Source organism: Sinocyclocheilus grahami, unplaced genomic scaffold (assembly GCF_001515645.1).
Source record: "Sinocyclocheilus grahami isolate Dianchi unplaced genomic scaffold, SAMN03320097.WGS_v1.1 scaffold46.1, whole genome shotgun sequence".
Classification (NCBI taxonomy): domain Eukaryota; kingdom Metazoa; phylum Chordata; class Actinopteri; order Cypriniformes; family Cyprinidae; genus Sinocyclocheilus; species Sinocyclocheilus grahami.
The window spans coordinates 322,694-337,130 of NW_015505225.1; the positions used below are offsets into that span (position 1 = coordinate 322,694).

The window sequence follows — 14,437 nt, forward strand, 5'->3', positions numbered from 1 at the left end:
TGCAATAAAGAAATAAAAATAACTAAACTTTAATAATTTAATTATTAATTAATAATATCAATTATTAATTGATAATTTGTTACAATTTTAACATAAATGCACATTGTTCTAGAAGGATGGCATCATGCCATACCTTTTACACATTTACTCGAATTGTTATGCTGATAATACAATTTGTAAGGAAAAATGCATTAAATAGCGAGGTATTTCTGGGGAAACTTTTTCAAAGGAAAACACACACGCATGTCTCTTTGCTGAGCCGCGGCGGTCTCGGTGAGTCAGCAGCATCCACAACTGAACGGAACAAAAAGTGTTGCACTTGAAAATTGTTTATGCGCGAGTGCACTTGCTAATTTTATTGTATAAAATGGATTTTAAAAAAAAAAGTTTATTAAAAAGCTGCAGTTTTATTACATCACGCGCTGGCACAGATGCAGTATATTAACGCCACGGGTCATCAATAAGGTGCAGATTGGTCCTCAATTTGTGTTTCCAACACACTTTTTCACAGCGTGCATCACGCGCTCAAACTCATCAAAAGTCAACAAGTTCAACAAGCAACAATGATTTATCCAAGTGACTGCTGCAGAACGCACGCGAGAGAGAGATGAGGCTGTCTCATAAGTGAGTGGGAATTTACAGAACGTGGCACTTGCAAGAGTGAACACTGTATGCAATACCCACAACCTCACACCAAATTTCAGGCCATGTAGATAGGCAAGCATATATACAAATCATTTAGTAAGCAGAAATCCGAAATTTACCTTAACATATTAAGTTAGAGGAAGATGAGACTGAATTGATGCTTGAAGAATTCGCTTCCAGCAGCCATGATAAACAGTTGGCGGTTAAAGTTTTCTATGCACAATTTGATTTGACGAAAGTCCCGAGACCTATTACTATCTCTCTATCCAATCACATTGATGGATACATTTTTTTTTTTTAAATAAGCATGTAACGACCACAAACGGAGGAAAATAGCAGAGTAAGAGTACCGATACATCACTTAAAATGTACTCAAGTACAAGTAAAAGTACAACATTTTTAAACTACTCAAAAAAGTACAATTACTGATAAAAACATCAAAAGTCAACAAGTTCCACAAGCAACAACGACTTATCCAAGTGACCGCTGCAGAACGCACGCGAGAGAGACGAGGCGTGTCATAAGTGAGTGGGGAATTTACCGAACGTGGCACTTGCGGGAGATAACACTATACGCAATACACGCAGCCTCACACCAAATTTCAGGCCGTGTAGATAGGCAAGCATATATACAAATCATTTAGTAAGCAGAAATCCGAAATTTACCTTAACATATTAAGTTAGAGGAAGATGAGACTGAATTGATGCTTGAAGAATTCGCTTCCAGCAGCCATGATAAACAGTTGGCGGTTAAAGTTTTCTATTTTTGATTTGACGAAAGTTACGAGACCTATTACTATCTATCCAATCACATTGATGGATAAAAATAAAATTAAAATAAGCATGGAACGGAGGAAAATAGCGGAGTAAGAGTACCGATACATCACTTAAAATGTACTCAAGTAAAAGTACACAATTTTTAAACTACTCAAAAAAGTACAATTACTGATAAAAACTACTTAATTACTGTAACGTGAGTATTTGTAATTCGTTACTTCACACCCCTGATCCTTGGTGAAGGCAATCCCAGAGCAGTGAAAATTCAAAATGGTGGCCGAAAATGGAAATGCTTATGCAATTCATTCAATACTGAAAATATATTGAATCTAATTAACAAAATCACTATTTTCTCAATAGAGCGCAACACTGCCCAACCACTATTTGGTTCCGGAAGTATTTTTCTCACAGGAAATTTTAAAAAGTCTTCCTTAAAGAATTAAAAGCCATGACTGCAACAATACAGACTTTGATTTAAAGCAAAACATGCATATATACACAACTATTAAGTAGTACTCAATTACATAATTTACAACACTTCGTGGGAGTTCATTTGGTGCAATTTGCTTGTTTAGATTATCTGATTGCTGGAGATTTCTTTGCAGAATCATGGGTAATGTAGTTTTTCCACCATGCGTTGTTAAACATGATTGAAATAATGCAGGCTGATGGCTTCAACAAAAGCATATACCATCGATTAACAACTTCATAGCTCACAGTAGGTCTGTCTGATTATTGTCAAAAATCACTTTCCCTATGAAGAAAATAAATGTAATTTTTACTTCTGGAGCCCACCTCCTGCGATATTTGTGTGTTGTGTATATATTGTGTATATATTGCAGAAGTTCTATATATTTCTATAGCATCGCTGTTAAAGCGTAATTAGCTGGTGAAAAGTATTTACTTATTATTAAGTTATCATGAGCATCGTAATGTTTGAAGAAGATGTCATAACAAATAGCAGTAGACCGGAATTCATTCATAAATTTGTAAAATCTTACCTTCACACTGTGGAAATACAAACTGGAAGACAGAAAACAGAAAAGGGGTGGAGCTACATAAGGTCTATTAGAGTATTGTGTAGTTAGCTTAGCAACATGCTAACATCAAATGCACACATATGCTTCCTGTACAGAGATCTATTTATGTGACACACCGTGTTGCTGCCCATGTAGATCAGATTAAATCAGTGTTTTGAGGGTCATTTCAGTTAGGATGCTCCCTAACTGATGAAGGTACAGTAGATAGCTGTGGATAGCAGACAACAAGGCCACCCGCTAGGCTTTAGAACCAAGCTATTGTGTTGAATCAAAGGCTTATATCTCAAAGGGAGCACAATGAGAGTGTTGAAAATTGTCTTTTTGTTTATTATCCCTGCTCGGTTTCTGTTCTTTCTCCACAGACACTTTCCCAGATGCTTACTGCATATATTTCCCGTCTTTCAACCATCGCTGATAACAAGATCAACTGCGGGCCAGCACTCACATGGATGGAGGTATTAATGTCACTCCTGATTTTTAACCTACACTACACCTGAATGCTTCCTGTGGCTGCCTGCCCAAATCCTGCCTCTTAAATAGAGACGTGATTGACAGTGTTTAACACCTTTGCTTTAACAACAGTAAATTGCTCACAGTGTCTCATAAAACACAATCCCATTTTAGGACAGACTTCAGACTTAGTGTATAAAACAACAGTTCACACCCATTTTTTATATGTAGTTAGTCATTAACAAGGATAAGAGACACCTGACTTTACTTGTCTCGGTGTGCTCAGTCGCATGAGCTTGCTCTTTCCCAGCATATTATGTGTGTTTCACACTGATATTGCACCTTTCGCATCATCGTAAAAGCAAATATGAAATCATTACACAACAAGGCGATGTTTTATTGGTTGCTGATTATATGCATGTGTTCATATATTTGATTCGTCTTTCTTCACTCTCCTAGATTGATAACAAAGGGAATCACCTGCTGGTTCATGACGAATCCTCTATTAATGTTCCCGCTGTAGCTGCGGCCCATGTCATAAAGCGCTACATCGCCCAAGCAGCAGATGAACTCTCTTTTGAGGTATATATATATACATTAAAAAAAATTTTGTTGCATAATATTTTTGGAATTGGTATTAGTAAACTGAAGCATAATTTCTCTTCAAAAGGTTGGAGACATAGTATCAGTGATTGATATGCCTCCTAAAGAAGACACTGGCTGGTGGAGGGGCAAACATGGATTTCAAGTATGCTGTCTTTTTTTATTTTATTTAGTTTTATTTTAAGTTTCATGAAAAAGCCTGTATGTGTTGGAAACTGTCATCACTTTGCTTTACATCTGAAACTTGTTTTTGCAGCTTTTATGTCACATCTGAGTCAAAACATCGACTAATTACAGTCATATTTTTCTATTGCTGATAATGGAGGAATTTTAGTGGTGATAAATGTGTCGTAAAGTAATTGCTACTGATATGCAGGACTATAAATAATCTATTCATATTGTGCTGCAGCAAAATTGTAAAATTGATGTACAGAGGGATTCACAGACTTATTCACAGCTGTGTCTTTAAGAGATTTTAGACAGTTTAAAGAGTAGGCCTGATTATGATAATTTTGCCCTTGTTGAAATGAAGTGAGCTATGAAGCATTTAGTTTTATTCAGTGTATTATTTTTCCATTCACAGGTGGGATTTTTTCCTTCTGAATGTGTGGAACTCATTAGTGAGAAAATCCCCTCAAATGTGTCAAACTCTTTGGCCAAACCAGGTACACACTTTTTATTTTTGTTTTAGTGTAAAAATATAGTATAATTATAACACACTACATTTCATCAATTAAAGTGATGACACTTGATTATTATTTCATTACTTCATTCAGGTATATTATTAACTCGTCAAGTGATCAGTGTACTTAAAACGTATTTAAACATTACACATTTTTATTTTTATAATAGTAAGACAGATTTGAAGGCAGAAGAAAAAAATTGTTCCTCTATAGCAGTTTTCTGTTATAGGTACATCATTTATTCAATTTCAAATGAAATTTTAAGTCAGCCTTAGCATATTTAGAGGTACAGTTTGTTACTAGCTGGCAGCATTGATTTAAAAGCTTTGTTATTTTCATTTTCTGTAGTGTCTAAGAAGCATGGCAAGCTGATCACATTTCTGCGCACGTTTATGAAGTCACGTCCCACCAAGCAGAAGCTGAAACAGCGAGGTATCCTGAAAGAGAGAGTGTTCGGCTGTGACCTCGGAGAGCATTTGCTTAACTCGGGCCATGATGGTGAGAGGAGAGTGAGACATTAGAGGATGTTTATTGCATCTAAATATTTCATTGAAATGTAATTGTGTAATTCATATTTAAAGTGCAGATTTAATGTGTTGCTCCATCAGTTCCACAGGTCATCAGAAGCTGCACTGAGTTCATTGAGAGACATGGAGTCGTGGACGGAATTTACCGCTTATCTGGGATTTCGTCTAACATTCAGAAACTGAGGTGAGGTTTATTTGTTTTTCATGCCTGGAAAATTAATAGAAATTAAAATACACTACCATTCAAAGGTTTGGGGTCGGTATAAAAAGTTCACCAAGGCTGCATTTAATTGAAAAAATTTAATATTGCATTTAATTTTTATTTTATATTGCATTTAATATTGAAATATTATTGTAATTTAAAATAACTAATTTCTGACTTAATATATTTAAAAATCTAATTTATTCAGCAGAAATTTCAGCATCATTACTCCAGTCTTCAGTGTCACATGATCCTTCAGAAATCATTCTAATATGCTGATTTGCTGCTCGAGAAACATTTCTTATAATTATCAATGTTGAAAACAGTTGTGCTTAATATTTTTGTGGAAACCATGATAAATTTTTTACTTTAATTTAATTTATTGAGTCGACTATAGATATAAAATTATCCGTCTAAAGAAAATGCATTACCCCAGGGGTGTCAAACTCAGTTCCTGGAGGGCCACAGCATTGCAGAGTTTAGATTCAACCTTAATTAAACACACCTGATCCAACTAATCAAGTCCTTCAGGCTTATTTGAAAACTACATGGTAGTGCTGGGCGGTATACCGGTGTTTATTTTTGTTATGATATGAATTTTTAAAATACCGCAATACCGGTGTATGTCGCTTAAACAACGTTCGGAACGCGACACTGTTTGAAACGGGTCCGTTTTCACTGTTGCACTGTGGTGAGGGAACAGCTGCATGTGTTACTAAGCGTGAAAGTTCTGAAACTGAAGCTGTAGAACTAATAGAACGTGATGACACAGAAGAACTCATCCACAATATCCACATTGACCGCCACAAATATCCACCGCCCCCTGCCATCAGCTCCCGTGTCTCACACACACGAGTGCGACTTTAGCACTAGATTTAGCAACTTTCAGACCCTTTTAGCTGCTTTTTTTCCATAGAATATTCATACGGACAAACCTAGCGACTTTTTTTGGATAAACCTTAGCTATGATTCAGTTGGAAGATTTCGCCAGTGCTGTCCCGTGAACGCGAGGTCTGACTTTCCCGGAGAAGTGTCACCTCTCTCGGCGTCTGTTCTGTGCAGTGAGCGTCAGAGAAGCAGCACATTCAGTTGGCCGCACCGCAGCCGACTTGTCAATAAATGAGTACAAAACAGCGTTTCCTAGCACCTGTCACTTACTGATTGTTTGGAATTCAAAATTATGAGTGTAGTTCGTCTGTTAATATCACATGCACTTTTTTGTTTGTTACTCAGACGCAGGCAGTGCGCTGCATGAGACAAAAAAGTAATATAGCCAAAACAACCGCATATCCGCTCTTTAGTGTAGATGCATGTTGATTTTATCAGACGATGCCGTGATTATAAATGAGTGACTCCTGGTTAACATGTATTAAAAGGGGTCGTGTTTAGTCACTATTTAGTGTGGTATTTTTTTGACAATATTCACTCATCATGACAGTAAAATAGTGCATTCTAAGTCAATGCACTGCAGTATTTCCTCTCAATCAGTAGAAAATATGGTTAACACCCGGTCATGCATGAAAAACAAAATACTGTCATGTACCGTGAAACCGGTATAATTTTGAAAAATACCGTGATATAAATTTTTGGTCATACCGCCCAGCACTACTACATGGTTTGTGTGTTGGAAAGAAACTCTGCAGGGCTGCGGCCCTCCAGGAACTGAGTTTGACACCCCGGCATTACCCTCTTGTGTCTCTAGGCACGAGTTTGACTCTGAGCATGTTCCAGATCTCACTAAGGACAACTACGTCCAGGACATTAATTCAGTGGGATCACTGTGCAAACTCTACTTCCGGGAGCTGCCCAACCCACTGCTGACCTACCAGCTATATGAGAAATTTTCAGTAAGCATCGAACCACTTCTACACGGACACACTAATGTTCTGTAACTGTGTAGTGCCAGTATCGGAACACAGAGGTGATGCTTTGGCATGCTTTCCTAGGATGCTGTATCAGCAGCCACTGATGAGGAGAGGCTGGTCAAAGTCCATGACGTCATACAGCAGCTGCCTCCACCACACTACAGGTTAGATGAGCACACAGCATCCTCTACTGATGAAAAAGAGAAGTGCAGTTTTCTCTTCATCAGATGATTGCATCATTCTTTTGTGCTCTTGGTGTTGGGTTAATATGTGACAAATAATGTAAATATGTGTTTCTATTTAGATTTAAAGTGATGGTTTACCCAAAAATAGAAGTTCTGTCTTCATTAACTTACTCATTTCATTTCAAACCTATTTGACTTTAATTTTTCTGTGGAGCACAGAAGATATTTTGAAGAATGATATTTTTGTTCATACAAAGTCAGTGGAAACCAGTGATCGTTTTGGACAAAAATGTTCTTGCACAAAAGAAATACAGTCATAAAGATTTAGAACGACACGAGGGAGAGTAAAAGATGACCTTTTTATCTTTGGGTGAAGTGTGCCATTAATACATAACGAAAGCTTTGTTTTTATTCTTTGTTTCCAGGACTCTCGAGTTCCTCATGAGACATTTATCCCATATGGGAACATACAGTGCCGTCACCAACATGCACTACAAAAATCTTGCAATTGTCTGGGCTCCAAATCTTCTCAGGTAACTTGTTTTGGTAAAATTGTCTGTAAAGATGCGATTTGTGTCAAAATTGATGCATTCATTCCTTGTTCCTCAATTGTTGCAGGTCTAAACAGATCGAGTCGGCGTGTTTCAGTGGCACCTCTGCTTTCATGGAAGTGCGTGTTCAGTCGGTTGTTGTAGAGTTCATCCTTAATCACGTCGACGTTCTGTTCAGTACCAAACTCAGCACTCTGATCCGCCACAGCACAGGTGAGAAATGAGCCTCTGCAAATCTCCTCCCACCAGAATTGATTTTTAGATTAAACTCTACTAATGAGGATCTTAAATGAGCTCATAACTCTAACCTGAATCCACAGGCCACACTTCTTTAGCTCGACCCAAGTCTCTACTGGTGAGCTCTCCATCCACCAAGCTGCTTTCTCTAGAGGAAGCCCAGGCCCGGACTCAAGCCCAGCTCATCTCTCCTGTGTCTCCAGACAGCAAGTATATTGATGTGGGAGAGGGGCCTGCAGCCCTGCAGGGCAAGTTCCACACTGTCATCGACTTCCCTTCTGAGAGGTCTGTCAGTTTGTACTGGTTTTAGTATTGTGATATTTTCATCATTTAGAAAAAATGCAGATGTGAAGTAGTAACTGGTTACTGTTGCTCTTAAATGTAGGAAAAAAGGCTCAACCAAGGCAAAGAAGTCTCCTGTGGGAAACTTGTTTTCCTTCTTTAATATGGGAAAGTCCTCCGCTACTGCCAAGCCCAAACTTCACCGTCATCCCAGTGAACCCAATGAGATGAAAACCACTCCCCTTCCAGGTACAGCTTCGACTCTCCTTTTAATATCAACCTGTATTTGTTACAAATCCTAGTGAGCTGCCTAACCTTGAGGGCATTTTAGTCATGATTTTCACACTATACGCAGTGCTCAAAAAGCAATGAGGGAACTGTTCATTAGAAAGAGCTATTTTCTAAACTGTTTTTTATAATTGTATAATAATGTGAAATATAATTTATTACTGTGATGGAAAAGTAGAATTTTCAGCATCATTACTCTGGTCTTCAGTGTCACATGATCCTTCAGAAATCATTCTTATATGCTGATTTGGTCTTCAATTAACATTTCTTCAATGTTGAAAACGGTTGTTCTGCTTAAAGGGATAGTTCACCCAAAAATGAAAATTCTGTCATTAATTACTTGCCTTCATGTCGTTCCAAACCTGTAAGAATTTTGTTTGTCTTCGGAACACAAATTAAGATGTTTTGGATGAAATCCGAGAGCTTTCTGACCCTCCATAGACAGCAATGTTACTGAAATGTTCAAGGCACAGAAAGGTAGTAAGGACATTGTTTAAATAGCCCATGTGACATCAGGGCTTCAACCGTAATTTTACAAAGCTACGAGAATACTTTTTATGCGCAAAGAAAACAAAAATAACAATTTTATTCAACAATTCTTCTCCTCCAAATCACATCAAAGTATTCTCATAGCTTTGTAAAATTCGTTAAAAAAAACAACTGATGTCACATTGACTGTTTTTACGAACATTTCAGTTGTGTTGCTCTCTATGGAGGATCAGGAAGCTCTCAGATTTCATCAAAAATATTATAATTTGTTTTCCAAAGATGAACAAAGGTCTTACGCATTTGGAACAGCATGAGGGTGAGTAATTAATGACAGAATTTTCATTTTTGGGTGAACTATCCCTTTAATATTATTAAATATAGTTTTCCCGATTCTTTGATGAATAGAAAGTTCAAAAGAACAGCATTTTATTTTAAATAGAAACCTTTTGTAGGAATATAAGTTTTAACTGTTACTTTTGATTATCTTAATGCACCCTTGCTGAATAAAAGTATTAATTACCTAAAAAAAAAAGTTGTTAAACTCTGGCTTACTTGATAGGTGGAAGAGGAGACAGTGGAACACTACGATCTGCTAAAAGTGAAGAATCTCTGTCCTCTTCACATAACTTTGAGGGTAAAAATCATGTTTAGCTTTTTTCCATTTCCATACTTAAATGTGTTGTAAGCTTTTTTTTTTTTTTTATACCACTCTACTGCCACATAACACTGAGGTATGCTTCCTGAGATATCACATCTGTTTCTGTGACTTAATGTGTCTCCGGTTTTTGCTGACATACTATTGTTATGTGTGATTTAGGAGAAAGGGCAACGTCACAGAACCTTTAATACAATTTAAACGCAAGCTGTTTTACATTTGTTACTCATCCATAGGCTGATCTCTGATGTTTTGTCTTAGGTGGATCAAATATATATCATCCACGTCGTCCGCTCTCCACCAGTGATGCTTTATCAATCTCTTTCAATGAGGAGCTGCTGGACAGCAGATTGACTGGAGACTCTCGCTCCAGTCTCAAACACCACAAGAAGGGCACTGTTTCCTCTTCCTCTTGTGTGCCAGCTCTTATATCTCCACCTCACCCTGCAGCAGATGCTGAGTTTATAGGCATAGCCTCCTTAGTAGACCCATTGGCCTTTCAGTCCACACAGCTGGTTGATCCCACTGTACCTGAAAGTAAGAAAAGAGGCAGTCGCAAGAAGGCAGGGCGCAGCCATACAGAGTCGGAGACTTCAGACAAAGTCACAAGTCCCTCCCAGCCACCTGATCTTATCCCACTGTGCTCTGAAGATGCAAATCACAAACCCTTTGAAGTGCCAGTCACCTTAAATAATCTGAAACTGGGCACCTCTAAGACTGGCCATGAGAGCACTGCAAAGAGCTCAGTGGCAAAGAGTAGTACTGTGTCCTGCCCTTCTGACATTATGTCTCTCATGAAAAAGCCCAGTGTGTCCACAAAAGGTGGTGAAGGCCATCAGCATTCTGCAAGCTTTTGCAAAGCAGAAAGTAGATCGACAGAAGTCAAGGAGCACAGAAGAGCAGACTCAGGTCAGCACCATTCTTGTATTCATACATGTAATAAAATGATCAATATGTTCCACTACAAGTGTCATCCACAAACAAATGCCAAACCCAACACTTACACTACATTATCTTGTTTACTCTCCTTAAAACAGTAACTGAATGTGTTAAGCTGTTAATTACAAAAGAAAATAAATGATTAAGAGCTTCAAATAGTTTTACAGCCTTAATATTTTTCACAATGTTTTACTTTTTGTTATATTAGTTTAACAAAACAAAATCAAAACTTCTCCCCGGAGCCAGCTTAAGGGTATGAATACCCCTGGTTAGGAATGTTTGCAAGAGAAAACATTCTAACAATAGCCAGGTTGCCATTACAAATTTGTGCAAAACTTTTGCGATATTTTATAAATGTCAATAAAAACCTATTGCGAATTGACGACGATTCCATTAACCGATGTTAATTACCAAAACGTAATTTTTTTCCCTCTTGCGATAAGTAATGGTGACGGATGTTGGTAGGTTTAAGTATATTGCAGACACCACACTAGCTATTATTTTTAATCAAAGGAGACGAATGCGTGCATTTTTAGTGAAGCAGCGTGGAGAGTTGCTTCTGGGATGTTTCTGAAACGTGCCGTGGCGCAGCTGATAGAGTGACTGTGTCGGAGTCGTAATGCACCACAGACGTGTGCAATGTAAATAAACAGCCCATGTATGAGGTGTTTCTTGGAGGTTATAGTACATTAAAGAATGATCATGTGACTTTTACGTACGCCAGGTGACCAAATGCGGAAAAATCTATTACCATTGCAGTTTTGCGATATATTCCTCTTTCAAATTGCCTGAAAAACCACCTTATGTGACTGTAAAAACTTTTTTGTGATATATGGGAGTTTTTGCAAAATTGACGTGTTTCCATTAGGCATATTTTCAATTTTCAATTTCAGTTTGCGCAATTTGAAGGGTAATGGAAACGCGGCTAATGTTAGCTAAGCTAGCATTTTCCCTAAAGGAATATGCTGGCATAGAGACAGCTAATAATGTCAATGAGATAAAACTAACAATGTTAGCTAAGCTAGTATTTTACCTAAAGGAGTATGTTGGTATAGGGTATTTAGCACAGGATATTTTTAAGAAAAAAAACAAAGTTAACCAAGCTAGCATTTAACCACACTTTTAAGTTGTATTTTAGCTCAGTGTTCCTCTGTTTAAAAGTATTTTGGTTTGTTTTTCTTCATCTAGGTGCAGTGACATTTGAATGCACGCCTGGGTTGGTGAGGTCTGTGTCTCTCCTAACTCCCCAGCCTGCAGTAAAGAGTGCTGCTCGTATGCTAGCTCTAGCACTAGCTGAATCTGCCCAACAGGCTACTCGACTCGGCAAACGTGGGAGCTCTGAACCTCCCACACCTATTTCTCCAGTTCATCATCAGAACCCACTCTTCACACTTCAATTTCCTCCTCCTCTACAGACGTCCTCTGATAGAGAGGAACGGTATGTGTCTAGCAGGACCTTCCCAGATCCATCAAGCACCATGTCTACCGAGAGCCACACCGATGCCGGCAGCCTACGCAGCACCTGCGCCTGCCATGGCAGTGAGAGCGGACTCAGCTTCTCTGATGGCTGTGATGCACCAGCTGGTGGCCAGTGCACCCATGTGCCCTCTCTGGATTTCTCTCCTCGCAGAGATCCAGCAATTAAGCGGGCCTCTGAGAGCCACACAACGATGAGAGATAACATCCGCCATGTTGGAGTTGGTACAGATGGAGGTGGATCAAGCCTTGATGCAGAGATGGAGGCACGTGGAAGTTTACAGCCAATTCCTTCAGAGAGATTCTCTTCCTTGGATAGGCATTCAGCCATTGAAGCGCTGCACAACAAGCAGACTGCTAATGCTGCCAACTTTCGAGCCATATTGGCAGAAACGTCCATGCCTGCCTCGGTGCACGAAGTTCTTCCACAAGCTTCAAGCACTCCAGCGAGTGTGGTGTATCAGTACAAACCCAGAGACCAAAGGTCTGCTTATTCCCAACAATGGTCAAGTCCAGTTGGGCAAAGCACCCCTTATTATCAAACTGATGATGGGCGTCCCCATCCCAGAGTTCTCTCAAGAAACTACTGCAATACCCTTGCGCCACGATCCCTGCACCAGTCCATTAAATATAAAGGTCAACGGGAAGACTACTCAGTGGGTCTCTATAAACATGGAGGACCAAGGTATCCGCCATTGGATGGAGCCTCCGTCTACCCCACTATTCGCAGGGTGCGTTCAGTGCATACTCCACCAGAGGACAAGTTTTTCTTCCTCCAGCGTCAAGGCAGCCAGAGCAAACCTTACCAAAAACCACCACCAACAGACATCCAGCAAGTGCGACCTTACTTTGAAGATGGGAAGGTTCGGTACAGGTACAGCCCCTATTCAGAGGCTCGATATAATCAATACCGAGACAACAGTCATGGATACACTCTCTCTTACACACTAAGCAAACTGCCTTCTCGCTCATCAAAGGTGATGGGTAGTACCGAGAACTACCACAAACCTCTACGCAACCTCCCGGTGAACAACGAGTCTGATTTCATGACCAGAGATGCCGGTCTAAAGCCAAGAATAAAGAACCCTTCTCTCTACAAGGCTTTTAATTCTGGTTTATCTGATCAACATTTCAGTCAGTCTATTAGGCATGAAAACGCAGCCAAAGGAAGACCGTTGGGTCCAATTGTGTCCCAGCCCCATCTTGTAAGAGGTGACCACCAGTGCCAAGAAACGATGCACACTAGGAGCAGGTCAAACTCTGGGAAGGAGATGCTGATTTCAACTGAAGGGGCTGATGGGAAGTACAGGGTGACCATGGTGTCCCATTACTCCCCAGAGCACCCACTTTCTGAGCCTGATATTCCTGTGCCCTCAAAGTCAGACAGGCATGGCGGTGGGCAGGGAGCCAAATCAGCTTTTATAATGAAGCAGAGTCGATCCATGCACAACTATCCTCAACACAGGCTTGAGTCTGCAGCACTACCACGCAACCTGACCCTACATAAGGAATACAGCTGCCCTGACTTCAAACACACCGGGTCCAGCAATAGTTTCAGTCTTGCAAACCGCAACCAGGACAGGTTAATGTATAAGACTCTCAGCAACTCTAAAAAAGATTACCAGTACATTTGTGCAATAAGCAGGGACCCTCAGAGCTCTAAGAGATCGCAGAGTGTCAAAACACGCCATCCATCTGGTCGAGCAAAAATGACTCTTGAGCGGGATCAACTGTCGTTCTCGTCCCAAAGCAGGACAAGAACTCGTAGTATGTATGTGCCATCTCACTCGGACTATTCCGAAAGCTATGTATCCATACATCCAAAAGTCCCTAAGACCAGCCGAGCTAGATCTGGTGTTTTCCCAAACTATGGCTGCATGCCACTTCATAGTAACAGACTGTACACCACAGCTGTGGGCCACACAGGTTTTCATCAGACAGAGCTCAGACCCGAGATGCAGATTTATGCCGAATAACAGACTTTTAATAAATAAATAACTAAAATAAATTAACCAGAAATATATGATCTCTGCAGGGCAGTGGTTTTCTATTGTTATTCAGATAATATAATATTTAAAAATATGCTTTATTTGTTCACTGAAGGGTGTCTTTCACTGTATGCACTGCATACTCTATATATTACAGTTCAAACGACTTAAGTAGACACTGCGTAAATTTGGAAATTCACTCACAGAATATGGTATTTGGTTATTATGGCTACTCTAATTGATTTGTTATAGTGTGTTGTGATAGTTGTGTCATTTTGTTACTAGAGGTCAGAGGTTGCAAAAATACTCCAAATATGATGTGAGAAAAATTAACAAAGGCTTTTAAAATTGATCATAGCTGCAATATATAGGAGCCATTGCCTTGTGTTTTTGGGTGAAGAGTATACGTTTTTTGATGCATTACCATGACTGTGGAATCAAACAGTTATACATGTCAATGACATCAGCGTATATGGTCTGAATAACTATGAAAGGTCATAATCTACCCCCCCCCCCCCCCCCCCCCCCCACCCGTCCTCCCTTCCCTTGTTTTTAT

At 39.4% G+C, this 14,437-nt stretch overlaps 1 protein-coding gene across 1 annotated transcript in view; it reads left to right on the forward strand.

Annotated features, from left to right (window-relative positions):
* Window positions 1–14,408, forward strand: part of LOC107582574 (rho GTPase-activating protein 32-like) — a 38,809-nt gene extending 24,401 nt beyond the window's left edge. Inside the window, exons 8-22 of the mRNA XM_016268468.1 lie at window positions 2,824–2,916; window positions 3,371–3,493; window positions 3,582–3,659; window positions 4,098–4,179; window positions 4,546–4,695; window positions 4,806–4,908; window positions 6,629–6,773; window positions 6,873–6,955; window positions 7,402–7,509; window positions 7,595–7,740; window positions 7,848–8,049; window positions 8,150–8,295; window positions 9,383–9,457; window positions 9,740–10,387; window positions 11,606–14,408. Coding sequence (XP_016123954.1) covers window positions 2,824–2,916; window positions 3,371–3,493; window positions 3,582–3,659; window positions 4,098–4,179; window positions 4,546–4,695; window positions 4,806–4,908; window positions 6,629–6,773; window positions 6,873–6,955; window positions 7,402–7,509; window positions 7,595–7,740; window positions 7,848–8,049; window positions 8,150–8,295; window positions 9,383–9,457; window positions 9,740–10,387; window positions 11,606–13,869 — 4,446 coding nt within the window. The 3' untranslated portion in view covers window positions 13,870–14,408. The remainder of the gene's footprint in view (window positions 1–2,823; window positions 2,917–3,370; window positions 3,494–3,581; window positions 3,660–4,097; window positions 4,180–4,545; window positions 4,696–4,805; window positions 4,909–6,628; window positions 6,774–6,872; window positions 6,956–7,401; window positions 7,510–7,594; window positions 7,741–7,847; window positions 8,050–8,149; window positions 8,296–9,382; window positions 9,458–9,739; window positions 10,388–11,605) is intronic.
* Window positions 14,409–14,437: the final 29 nt, after the last annotated feature.